General features: G+C 51.7%; 1 protein-coding gene across 1 annotated transcript in view; it reads left to right on the top strand.

Moving 5' to 3' along the window:
- SHC3 (SHC adaptor protein 3) overlaps window positions 1-13,747 on the top strand; it is a 93,583-nt gene extending 79,836 nt beyond the window's left edge. Inside the window, exon 12 of the mRNA XM_046023073.1 lies at window positions 7,604-13,747. Within this exon, the coding sequence (XP_045879029.1) occupies window positions 7,604-7,732 (129 nt within the window). The 3' untranslated portion in view covers window positions 7,733-13,747. The remainder of the gene's footprint in view (window positions 1-7,603) is intronic.
- The last annotated feature ends 20 nt before the right edge of the window (window positions 13,748-13,767 follow it).

Genomic DNA, 13,767 nt, shown 5'->3' with positions numbered 1-13,767 from the left:
GAGCGTGGGGTTCTCCTGCAGTCCGTGGGGGACAGGGTGGTGCACACAGGCGTGCACGCACACGTGCATATCCACGTCCGTATCTGTGTCTCTGTGCGTTAGAAATCCTATATTCACAATAATTCTTCCAGTTCCACTCTGATTATCACAGAACTCATCCTCCTTTCTTCTTTTTCTACATTTATAACCCTTTCTCCGGCAATGAGAAGTCTGGCTCCCAGCCTTCATATTTTCAACTCTCTGGTTAACTCCCCTGTTCGATAACCGCCCCGCCGCCCCCCCCCCCCCCAGGCCACCGGCCCGGACCACAGCCGCTGCCGCTCCCCTTGTGGACGCTGCCCTCACCCTGTGGGGACACTGGCTTCTCTGCCCAGCCACTCCCCATAGGCTCCCTGTCCCCCGGAGCATGCCCCGCCAGGTGCTGCTTCCTCTGACCCCGCCCCCCCAGCCCCACCAAACCGGTCTCGCGGCACAGTCCTGACTCGGCCTGGACTCTGGTCTCCTGTGGGGGGCCACTGGGGCCGCCCCCACCCGAAGCACAGACACCCGTCTTCCTGGGTGTTTGGACCGATCGCTCATTCGGGAAGGAGAGGCAGTGGAGAGCAAGGGGAGGGAGGAGCGATCGCGTATCCAGACATCCCGCTGTCCCCCTCGTCTCCAACACAAGCAACCCAACATCGTTGTTGCCCCCCACAAAGCTGAGGATGGTTACTCCACCAGTTCCGATTTCCCTGATTGTCTGAAAGACATTCTTCGTATGGTACCTTTGTTGGAATCAGAATTCAAACGTGGTGCACGTGGTACATCATATTCCATCTTCCTTCTGTTTCCCCTGACACGAGTGATTTGTCTGAGCGACAGATACGGATTTGTCTGCCGAATATCCCACATCACGGTGTGGGCTGCTGTGCCCCCTGTGGCCTCATTTCCCTGCTTCCCTGACGCCCGGATTTTCTATAAACTGACAGACACAGAGGCATTAAAAACAGCCTCGGTGGGCTCTAATTCACATACACGCCCATTTCAAGTGCACGATTCATGCTAGTTAGTCTATTCACAGCGGCGTGCACCCGTCACCGCAATCTGGAACACGTCTATCACCCACAAGAGGAATGCGACGGCATTTGGCCTCTCCTCGCCAGCCTCCCAGCCCCTGTCCCTTAACCTTCCCGGGTTCTCCCATATGGATGTCCCTCTGGATAGAATCATAAATATGTAGAATTTGCGACTAACCTCTTGTCCTGAGTGTAGTGTTTTCCAGGTTCGTCCATGAAGTAGCGTGCGTCCACCGCTCATTCCACCCTCTGGCCGAGGACTGTTCCACCTACGAACACAACACATGGACTTGTGACGGGTTTGCAGGTGGACATTAGACTGTTACGAGCAATGCTGTTGCAAACTTGATGTCCACGTTTCTGTGTGGACGTATGTGCCCATTTCTTTTGGATCTCCATCTCGCAGTGCATTTTTTGGGTCGTAGGGTAACTCTATAATCTGTCACTTGAGGAACTGTCAGATGGTTGTTCAAAGCAGCCGCCCCATTTTCTGTTCCCACTTACAGTACCCGAGGACCCCAGTTTCTCTGCACCTGCTCCTGCCCTTGGCATCAACCAGCGTTTTGAATCCAGCCATTCTTGCGGGCAGGAAGTGGTACACCATTGTGATTTTGACTTGTGTTTCCCTGATGACTAAAAATGCCAAGCATCTTTTCAGGTGCTTCTTGGCTTTTTATGTATCTTTTTGGAGAAATGTCTATTCAAACCCTTTGTCAATTTTTTTTCTTCCTTCCTTTCAGATTTTTTTATATTGTGGGAAAATACATATCACATAGAATTTGTCACCAAAACCAGGGCAGAGTGTAGTCCGGTGGTAAAGAACGTGTGCGTGTAGTGAAGCTGCCGTCCCCACCAGCCGCCTCCAGAAAGGGCCTCATCAGGCAAAACTGAAACTCTGTCCCCATTAAATAACTCCCTGTCCCCTCCCAGCCCAGCACAAGGCATCCACTGTTCTCCTTTCCGTCTCTATGAATTTGACTCCTCTAAAGACCTCTTGAGTAGAATCACACAGTATTTGTCCTTTGGGGACTGGCCCATCTCACTCAGCGTAGTGTCCTCAGGTTCGTCCTCGCTGTAGCAGGCGTCAGATCTCCTTCCTTTTCAAGTCGCCTGTGCTTCCGTCGCGGGCGTGGACCCCATGTTGCTTACCCACTCATCCGTCGATGGACCCCTGTGTTGCTTCCAGTTTAACTACTGTGGAAAACGCTGCAATTAACACAATACACAGGTATCTCTTTGAGATTCTGCTTTCAACTTTGAGGTAGCCACCTAGAAGTGGAGTTTTGAGTCACATGATAATCCATGAACAAATATTTTTTGAGCAACCATCAGTTTACAGTGGCCACACCATTTCTGTCAACAGTCTGTACAAAGGGCTCCGATTTCTCTTCATCCTCGCTAACACTTGCCTGTTCTGGTTTGGGGAGAGCAGCCATCCTAACGGGTGTGAGGTGGCGTCTCACTATAGTTTCAGTTTGCATTTCACTGCTGATGAGTGATGTGGAACATCTTGTCACGTGCTTATTGATCATTTCCAGATCTTCTTGAAGAAATGTCTGTTCAAGTTCTTTGCCCATTTTTGAATCAGATTGTTCGTTTTTGTTGTTGAGTTTTAGAACTTTATCTATTCTGGATATCAATCCCTTATTAGATGAGTTGTGCAGTTCACAAATTTATCCCTCCCATTCTGTCGGTTGCTTTTTTAGTCTGTTGATAGTTCTTTTAATGCCAAAAGTTTATGATTTTTCATGATGCCCAATTTGTCTGGCTTTTCTTTTGCTGCCTATGTATTTGGTACCAAATCTAAGAAACCATTAGAAATTCAATGTCTTGAAGCTTCTCCTCCAGGTTTAACTCTAAGAATATTAGGTCTTACGTTTAGGTCTTCGATCCATTTTGAGTTAAGTTTTGCATATGGCTTTAGCTCTGGGTACTTCATTCTTTTGTACATGGACATTCAGTCTTCCTAGTGCTATTTGTGGGAAAGATTGTCCCTTTCCTATTGAACGGTCTTGGCACTGCTATCAAAAATCACTTGACCATGTACGTCAGAGATCATTTCTAAGCTCTCTATTCTTTTCCACTGGTTTATATGCCAATCTTTATAGCCATTCCACACTGTTTTGATGACCATAGCTTTGTAATTAGTTTTCGAATCGGGAGTTATGGTGTGAGTCCTCCAACTTTGTCAAATTTGTTGGTCTTTTCAAAGCACCGGGTTTAGGCTTCATTGATTTCCTATATTTTCATTCTGTTTATCTCTGCTTTAATCTTTATGATGTCCTTTCTCCTGCTTTCTTCAGGGTTAACGTGCTTCCTTCTATTAGTGTCTTGAGGTGGGAGGTTGGGTTATTTGTGAGTTTCTAAATTTTCCTCCTGCTGTTGGGGAAAATGAGTGCTCGTGTGGGACAAGGTGTTGATTGGAAGGATGTAAGCAATTGCATACAAGACCCCAAGGGTGGCCAGCCTGGGGGCTGATGTGAGCCTGGCACTCTTTGGCACTGTGTCCATTGGGTCTAGGAAGGACCTGAACTTCCCCTTAATTTCAAATCTCGGGGAGGCCAGGCAGTGTGGCTGGATGGGTCTATATCCCACTTGGGTTAGTTGTATTTGGGCTGGAACCTCTGGGGGTGGAGGGTCTACTGGTGGATCCAGCCCACGCTGAGACATTAGACGAAGGGCAGCAGGTCTGAGGACGCAGGCTGTTCCAGCGGAACCAGATTTTAATCAGGAAACATCTCTGCCAGATGGCTTTGTCCGAGCCAGTGTGACCTTTTGGAAGAGGACATATATAATCATTCCGTCTTTGGTGGAGTGTACTCATTAATGTACAATCTCTAAACAGTATTTCTAACTGCTGGGCACCTACTTTAAATGTTCCCCAGACAACTCAAACCCACCATGCCTAAAGCAGAAGGCATGGGCCCCACTGCCTTGCCCACTGCCCTGTGGACACCTCGCCCCGCCCCCAAGCCTCAGCCACCAGCACCTTCCTCCTCATGCATGTTTAGTTTTATAAGAAGCCTCCAAACCATCTTCCAAAGTGGCAGGTCCCACCAGCAGTGAGGAGAGCTCCCGCTGCTGCACATCCCCACCAGCATGTGGGGTGGTCGGTGTTCTGGATTTTGGCCATTCTGATAGGTGTGTTGTAGCCCGTTTGAATTTGTGTTTCTCTGATGACGTGTGATGCAGAGCATCTTTCCATGTGCTCATTTGCCACCTGAACGTCTTCTTTGGTGAGATCTGGTTGTTTGTTTTCTTATTGTTAGTGTTAGAGGAGTTCTTTGTATATATTGGATACCGGCTCATTCTGAGATAATTCTGAGAATTATCTTCTCCCAGTCTGTGGCTCCTCTTCTCACGCTCCTGACTATGTCACTTGTGGAGCAGAAGTTTTTAATTTTAATAAAGTTCCTCGGATTATTTCTTTCATTCATGAATCAGGCCTTTGACGCCATATTGAAAAAGTGTTTCCCAAATGCCTGGTCATCCAGGCCTCCCCCTGTAGTATCTTGAAGGAGTTCTATAGTTTTGCATTTTTACATTTAGGTCTGTGATCCATTTTTAGTTTTTGTGAGGGTGTGAGGTCGGGTCTAGGCTCCTTTTACTTTTCTTTTCTTTTCTTTTCTCTCTCTCTCTCTCTCTCTCTTGCATGTGAATGTCCAGTTATTCCAGCACCGTTTGTTAAAAATGGTATTTGGCCTTATATTTCCTTTTTTGTCTGACTGCATGTCTAGGACTTCCACTATGGTGGAAGGAGTGTGAGACCAGACATCCTGGCCTTGTTCAAGTTTCTCATCATGGAGGAGGATGTTAGTGGTAGGATTTTTGTAGATGTCTTTATCAAGTGGAGGAAGCCCCCACCCCCCCCACCCCACATTCCTGGTTTCCTGGGAGTTTTTTTTAAAGGAATTGGTTGAATTTTGTTAAATGCCTTTTCTGGATCTATTGATATGATCATGCAGTATTTCATCTTTAGGCCTAATGATGGGATGGAGCACATTAATGGACTTCAGATGTAGAAGCCCTGCACCCCCGGACACATCCCACTCAGTCATGGTGTGTAATTCTCTCTATACAGTGTTGGATTCAATTTGCTGTTTTGTTGAGGATTTTTGCATCTGTGTTCATAAGACATGTTGGTCTATAGTTCTCTTTTCTGGTAGTGTCTTTGTCTGCTTTCGATATTAGAGTAATAGCAGCCTCAAAGAGTGAGTTATGTAGTACTCCTTGTGCTTCTGTCTTCTGAGTGAGATTGTAAGGACTTGGTACAATGTAATTTTCAAGTGTTTGGTAGAATTGACCAGTGAACCCATCTGGGCCTGGTGCTTTCTGTGTTGGTAGATTATTAATGACCGATTCTGTTTTTTAAATAGACATAGGCTTACTCAGACAGTCTATTTCTCCTTGTAAGAGTTTTAGGAGATAGTGTCTTTCAAGAAAATGGACCATTTTTATCTGGGTTATCAAGTATGTGGGCCTAGCATTGTTTCTGGTATTCCGTATTTATCCTTTTAATGTCCACAAGATCCATAGTAATGACTCTTCTTCCATTTCTGATATTAGTAATTTTTGTCCTCTCATTTTTTTTCTTAGCATGGCTGGAGGTTTATTAATTTTTTAATCTTTTTGAAGGACCAGCTTTGAGATCATTGATGTCTCTATTGATTTCTTGTTCCCAATGTCATTGGTTTCTACTCTAATTTTTTATTCTTTCTCTAGTTTCCTAATTAAAGCTTAGGTTACTGATTTCAGATCTTTCTTCCTTTCTGAACCACATAGCAGGGGGGTCCATACAGATAGCTCTGTAGGCTGCAAGTTCTCTGGCCAAGCGCCAGACTGGAGTTTCAGTAAGTATTTAGGAGAATGGAGGAAACTGGGCTACTTCCTTGGGCCGTAAATTTATATGACTTGTCTTTTCTGTGTACCTTTGTTTGCATGTGTGTGTGTTTATGGTGGCCAAAGATGCTGACCAGTGGGCTCTCAGCTTGGATGGCATGTCGGAGTCACAGGGTTTTTGTGAAATGCCCCAGTGGCCAAGCCCCATCACGAGCTCCTGGTGGAGTTGACCTGGGCATGGGGCTTACTGGATGCACTCAGGCGGTCTGGATGTGAGCCCAGGTGGACACTACTGTCCCAGACACTTTTGTCATAAGTCCTCATTCACCCCTGTTGCCCCAGAACTTCAATGAGTGGGAAAAAGAAGTCAACGTCAAAGCAACACCCCAATAGTAGTCTCAAGCTGAGTTCTTAGTGCCCCTTACCTCTAAGATAGCCCCCCACCCCCAGCCCTGTGTCACCCCAGGGTCTTTCTGGGATGGGAATTCCAAGAAACCTAAGAGGATTGAAGAACCTCAATGAAAAGATGCCCCAAAGTCTAACAAAAAGATTTCTTTCTGAATGTGCCCATCAGGTTGCCTCCTACATGAGGGTCAATGCCCAGGAGTTGGGAGCCCCGTGGTCCAGTGGGTCCCTTCCTCTCAGGTGCTTACAGAGACCGGTGGGGACAGAGGCCTGCCTCAGAGTGGGACCCTAGGCGATGAAAACACCCTCATGTCAAAGCTTCTACTCTTGCCTTTGTCGGTAGAGCCCAAAGCAGATGGCCTGGGGGCTTTGAGTAGCCCACCTGGAGTATAGACTGGGGGTGGGAAAGAGATCAGGGCTGAAGGCCCAGAGATTGACAACCCGTTGGTGGGTTGGTAGAGAGGGAGAGGCAAGAGGGTCACGTTAGGGGTGGGAGTGAGAATGCTGGGACACATAACGGAGGAGGAGAACAGAAGGGCCCTCAGAATCCCTGAGGGAAAGGTGGGGAAAGCTGATTGCCGCCGGGGAGGGACAGCCCCCAGCAATAAGGCTGGGAACCCAAGGCATCCCAGAGCCACCGTGAGGACCATCCAAAGGCCTGGAGTGCCAGCAGGTTGTAGCCAGGCACCTGCTCTCTGCCCGTCTCCCACCCCCTACCAAAAGAGCCAGCCGCAGGGGGGTCCTGTTCAGAGAAGTCTGGGAGACTGCCCCAGGCCAGGCCGCATCTACCTTCTTCAAGCGAGGTCTATGCTGGGAGTGTAGCAGCTCAAGGACCAGGGCTCAGGCCCAGTGAGCAGAGGAAGGCGGTGGACCTCCCTCCACACACATGCCCCCAAGCCCAAGTGTTCAGTTGTTCGGGAGAACCTGGCGGGCGGGCATCCCAAGGCTCCAGAGCCATGTGGTCAACAGTGTCCACACCCAGACAGGCTCATGCTCCGGTGGGAGCCGGAAGAGCCGTGTGGATCCCTCCTGTCGGGAGTGCAGGGCCGCTAGACAGATACTTCAGGGACAGCAAGGGAGCAGGAGAGAAAAGGCTGGCAGCGGAGGGCTAGGTAGGTGCTGAAGGTGGGTGACAGATGACTGGCCAGTGACAATGCCTGGGGACTTGGCAGACATGTCTCTGAGAGTGTGGGGACCCCCGGAGGGCACCACTCAGGTTCCCCTGGTCTGGCTGGCTCTGAGCACATGCGTTCTCTCCCGTCTACCTGTGTGTCACAATTCCCTACCCTCTGTGTCCCTCCCAGATCCGGACAAAGGACAAGGTCTTCGACAGCATCAGCCACCTCATCAACCACCACCTGGAGAACAGCCTGCCCATCGTCTCCGCAGGAAGCGAGCTCTGCCTCCAGCAGCCGGTGGAGAAGGCTCCGTGACCGGCCAGCCACCCTGTCCTGGCGCCGCACCGGTGGTCAGGAGTCCTGGTTCTTCCCGGAAGATGGATATGAAGGCTCCGGAAACTCAGACCGCTGCCCGCGGGCTCAGAGCCTCATCCAAATGCCCAGGAGGAAAGTGTCCGTCAAGTGCAAGTTTCATAAACTTGTTCTGATTTTCTCATGTGCATATTAAAGGTGTACATACCTATACACTGTACAAATTATCCCTCTATATTTATATTTTTTAAGACTAAGAGAGATGTAAGACTAACGTTCTGTGCTGTATGTTTTTAATGGGAAAAAGAAGTTTGACTGTAGTTGTCCAGGCAAAAATTTAATTCAACTGACCCATTCTACTGAAAAATTCCAGTAGGAAGTTGTTGCCTGCGGCTTTATCTGATAAGCCCCGCGCGGGGGAGAGAAGCAGACAGGAGGGCTGGGAGTCAACGAGTTGTAGTGGAAGAAGGCAGGCTGCTCCCCAGAGCAGTTGAGCTCTGCACATGACCCTCCGTGAACGGCTGGTCCTCGCGGCTGCCGCTTGGAGTCGCTGGTGTCCCTTCCTCCGTGATGCGTCTCCCCCAGCTGTCGGCCTCACACCTGGGTGGTCGCAGGGCTGATGGCTGGTGCCGCTGTGCTAAGGAGAGGGGGTGGGGGGTGCCCCAGCTGTTCCGGGCGGTGCCGGGCACAGGAATGCTGTCCGTCTTGACCAGTGTTGTCCAGGGGTCTGTTTGACGGCCAAATGGGGGTACAAAATGGGCCTCAGTGACCAAGATCTTGACTGGCACATGCTTCCCATATGGTCATCTGTGTAACGACAAACCAGTATTGCAGAGGGCTGGGGGGCAAAGTCTTGGTTTCTGTGTCCTTCTAGCCCACACGCCGATCACAGCCGCCGGGGTAGCTGCTAGGAAATTGCACGCCGCCCCTGCTCCACGCTGCGTCCTAGGCAGACGCCAACGTGCGCTCAGCCCTGAGACCTCTGCACGGCCCTTGCTGCAGCTTCACCTTTGTCTCGGGCTGGGCACTCGGGAGCTTGGAGACTCGGATTGAGGTTTTTGCTGCTCGAGTGGTTGGTGGGGAACGCGGCTGGCTGTCTCTGCCTCAGATTTCCCAATTGCTCCCTGGAAAGGGCCCATGATTTCTTACCAGGTCATTTGGGGCCAACAGGGGTGACAATGTTTCTGGCTTTTAAAAAACACCGGGTTGAGGTTAACTTGTGATTTAACAGATGCTGTCTTTTAAAAGTGAAGGGCTCACCCGTCGGTTGGCAGCCTGTCTCTGGTGCCACGCCCAGACTCCCGTCCTGTGCCGTCCCACAGCCCGCGGGGGCCCTGTGAGGGCTGCGGGACTTTCCGCACACTAATAGTGGGGCAGAAATAAATTTGATGCTTCAAGAATGAGGAGTTAAGGCTGGATTTCAAACATTCTGATGAGTAGTAATTCTGCAAAGTTCTACTTCTAAAGGAGCCCCATTTCTGTTTCCAGGGTGTGGGTGTCCAGGATGGAAGGTGGGGTGCAGCGCATGGGTGACATCGGGCAGGTCCGAAGATTTGTGTGGAGGCTTCTAGGAGTTTTTGTCTTTTGAGGGTCCAAGGAGTCCAAGAAGACAGCGGCTTCGATCTCCTAGAATGTTCTGCCATGGGTTAGAACTAATGCAGGGCCACCCACCTCCTCCTGGAGCAGCTCTGGTTTCAGTCGCATGAGGAGACCCCACTCCATGTTACCCAGAAGCAATGGGAGCTGAACAGGGCTAGGGCAGCAGCTGACTGGGGGGGCAGCTGTGGGAAGCCCCCTGTGTCCCGTCCCCTGCAGCCTGCAGACACACATAGAGGCCCCATTCCTGTGTGTGAGTGTGCACGCATGTAATAAATGGATGAAATGACGTCTCTGGACAGCCTGCAGGGCCCACTGGGTAACCTTAAGGGCTGGCCCCAAATTCTAATATTTAAAGGCAAAGTAGGAAAGGCTGGTTAGGGACCCGGAGCCCATGCACAGCTGACCTGTGTGCTTTGCCCTCCTGGGGATGTGAGAAATGATCATCAGGACGGTTTAGAGCTCTCTGCTGTGCGGTCAGTGGTTAGCTCAGTGGTGATAAGCAACATACATCCTGTCTTTTTGCATGAGAATCGATTTAGAAAATTAGAAATATGGGAAGCGATCAAATTTTCTTTCAATATTAATTCAAAATATGTATTTTGAAGTTCGGATTCCAGGATTGCTTACAACACAACAAGCCAGTGGGAATCGGGGCTTCTCTGTCGCTGCTGGATGGCCAGCAGATGGCCACCGTTCTCTCGTGGTCGTCCCTCCCCTGTGGGTTGGGGCCCCACAGGTCACCGCAGCTCCCCTTCAAGGCCGTGAAATGGGCATGACAGGGAGCCCCACTCACAGGGGAGAAACTGAGGCACAGTGGGCGCCTCACCCTGCCCTAAGCCATGCAGTGGGCAGGCGCTGAGCTGTGCTCCCTCCACGTCTCTGGGCTTTGCTGCGCCTGGAGCTCAGGATTCCCAGGCAAAGACGGCCACTCCCTGCCCAGCCTGGGTGCCCCCTCGTCCGGACCCGGACCACACCTCTGCCAGGCAAGGCTGTGTGTTCCTGGACCCCCGAATCCCCGGGTACATTTGCTGCTCCATGTGCCTCCCCGAGCCCACGGGGCACTGGACATGCTGCCTCTCGGCCCAGGCCTCTGGCATGGTCCCGCAGGCCCACGACGGCCATGCCACGCACCGCCCTCCCACCCACACCACTACGTGTGAACGAGTGGGACTTTCATCAGTGGTTTCGGCGAGCCCTGATGCTGGGGGCCCCGAACCGCCCCACGGACTGTCTGATGGCCAACCCATTCAGACGTTCCCAGCCCCGACTGTGCGGACGCTGCCACTCCCGCGTTCTCACACTCAAGAGGCCCAGGGGCCCAGCAGCCGCGTCACTGTGACACACGTTTCACCGTTGGACGCCGTCTCAGGTGTTGGGGTGGATGGGCAGACAGAGACCCAGGTGCAGGGATGGAGTGCCCCTTTCAGGCCATGTCCGATGCCACGTGGCTCCTTCCCATAAGTGACCCGCAGAGACGAAGGTTCTAGTCCTCCTTTCCTTGAATCAGTCCCCTGGTGAAAGCAATTCCCACAAGATCACAGGCCTCCCCAGAGCCGCACGGCCTCACGTTTGTTGCTGGGTGTCTCTGAGTGCCGCCCCCCACCCCCGCACCCCTACCGCGAGATGGAGGGGGGTGCTCATGAATATACGGAAACAGGAAGGACAGTTGCTCCTCGCGCAGGTGCGATGGGCTCCCTTGCTGTGTTCCCACACCGGCGGTTCATCCACGCCTTTCTGCGGGTGGCCACAGCCCGATAGGAAGGGGACGGGAATTGTGGAAACACTGCGCTTACATCATGTGTGTGTCGCAGACAGATCTCAGTCCTGAGTTTTAGGATAATCCCTGGCGCTGCAGTCAAACTTAAAAACTTTGTCCTGAGAGAGATGAATTGGGAAAACCACTTTATGGGAAGGTGTTGCAACCTGGGCATGCCAGGGCCACCCAGGGGTAACAAGCGAGGGAGCATTCTAGGACGTGCGGCTGCAGAGGTGCGGGAGCTGGAGTCAGGTGACGTTCTGGAACGCGGTGACAGTCAGTGGCTGAATCTCGGACAGAGCACGGGACTTGTTAGGGTCCTTTACAGTTTGGGTATAAAGCTCAGCCGTGGTGGAAAATGGCGCAGAGCTCTTCCCTCCTCCTTGGGTTTGCATTCATGCTCATTCTTTTCACAAAAGGCATAAAGACGGGAGTCTTACACGGATAAGGAAGTGCTTCTGGGGTGCTTCAGAAGCAGGCCCTGAGGTGGTCTAACTGTATGTCGTTTCTCTGGGTGACACCCCAGGGGCAGGGAAGGGAAGGAAGCTGAGGACAAGGGCATGCTCAGGCAGGTCACCGTGATGTGGAAGATTAATGGCGCCAAGGGACAGCAGGAGACGGGGCTGGACACACGTCAGCATTCACCCAGCAGCCCATCACACGCGGAAAGCAGGCCCTGCGCACACCCCAGCATGGGGCAGGGGGTCCCAGGCAGGGCGACTGGCCTCCGGGCTAAGCAGATCTGGAGTGGACCGACAAGGAGGCCCTCCCCGGGGCCCCACCCCAGGAGGTGTGCACAGGAACCAGGAGTTTGCATTTCTAGTAAACTGAGCGACGCTGGTGGGGAGTGTGGACTTGAGAACCACCACGCGGTGTGAGCTGCTGGCCTCTGATCCCCCCTTGTTGAGGGCTTCCCCCTCTAATTAGGACTTCGTTTTCCCACCACCTCATGTCACAGATCCCAGAGTCCACGCTCTGGGCTTTCCAAGTGAAGGATTAATACGCGTTTAGAGCTCCAGGCCGTCGCTGCTGGCACTTACAATGCCATCTGCCAGCCACGATTTATTTATCATGGGGTTTATACATATGTATAAGTTTGCAAGCAGCAAATGCATGGTTTAAACACTGGCCCATTTTGCAGTAGCTAGGAAAGCTGCAGTCTCATACCAGGCCTTTGAATGTCACCCGTGTGCACACACACGTACCTACACTGGTCAGGACGGACGCACACCTGTGTGTGTGTGCGCGTGCGCACGCGCAGGCAGGCCACCTGGGTGGTACACACCTCGAGACTTCTCCCCGTGTTTTGGTATTTTAACCAACAGGGACAAGCAGAAAGTTAAACAGATGAGAAGAGTTTGGCATCCGCAAACACATGGAGGAGGGTCCTGGATGCTGCAGGATGTGGGTCCGAGGGCAAAGGGAGTGGGAACAGACAGGAGGGCCCCGGAGGAAGTCACAGAGGGACGGGAGGGAAGGGAAGCCAGCAGGGGGAGACAAGGAGGGAGACAGTGGAGGAGGATGGAGGTACATAGAAGGGTGTTACCCCGGCAGCGTGCAGCATCTCTCAGAGGCCAGAGAGGAAAGACAAGGAGGGGCCGGCGTGGCGAGGCTGTCCCCACCAGGTGTGCTGGGGAGAGCTGGCTGCCCGGCTTATAGGCATCCCCAGCCAACCTGCTCTTGGCCTGGGCTGTGCATTGGTTCCTGTGTGGCAGGCACAGTGCTTGGCTCGTCGCAGGAGACAAGCACGCAGGGGCATGAGCATGTGACAAGCCTGATGGCCGACGCGGTCCTGTTCCACAGGACAGTGGGGGCCGGAGCTCCCGGGGGGTGTTGGGGTGGGAGTGCCAGAACGGGCAGACAGGGTAGGGCCCAGAGGGGACAGGGAAGTGTCACATACAATGGCTGCTGTCAGCCGGGACACTGGAGGCTGGCGGTGCCCCTCCCGGATGGCCAGGAGGACCACTCTCATGGGAGAAAGGGCCCAATTACGTTGCAGTCCCCACCCCTTGCAATGCTGTAGGCAGAAATCAGTGCACAGGGAGGGCACGTGTGGTTCTGTATGTCACGGCTAATGAGCTCACGCTCACCTGGGACCTTTCTCCCACAACCAAATGTTCTATCCAGCCGAATCAAGCAGCAATCAACACAGAAAAAAGGGGGGCACATCCATCTTTGAACACCAAATTTCCTTTTTCTGTAATGACCATGTGTCGGTTGCAAGTGGAATGTTCTCTGTTCATTTGCCTTTTAAATAAAACTTGTTCCAGAATAAATGTTGTAAAAAAATTAAGTACGTGAATGTTTCTTTGCATTCAGAATTAAACAAGAATTAAACGTCTGTTAAGATCCAAGGATTAGGAGAGAACTCCATGTAAATTTCATGTGTAATAATAAGATATTTATTACTTTTTAAAAAGCATTTGAATGACAAATTCTATATATTGATAAATATTATTTGAGAATTTTGTGTTCTGTTTCCCATTAGCATGTGTGGAACACGGATCGCCGGGAAGGTCTCTGTCCGGGTTGTGTGGCCTACTGACCACTTTCTGCTTTGACGCTGGGACAGCACCTGGATGCTGGGGAGTGAATTACCGCACCAATCTGAAGCTTTTGAAGCTCTGTTCCGTAAAAGCTGGGACCGCCTGAGCAGTGTGGGGAAACCAGGAGGGGTCCCCCA

Source organism: Meles meles, chromosome 11 (genome assembly GCF_922984935.1).
Source record: "Meles meles chromosome 11, mMelMel3.1 paternal haplotype, whole genome shotgun sequence".
NCBI lineage: Eukaryota > Metazoa > Chordata > Mammalia > Carnivora > Mustelidae > Meles > Meles meles.
This window is presented reverse-complemented; position numbering and strand designations above follow the sequence as displayed.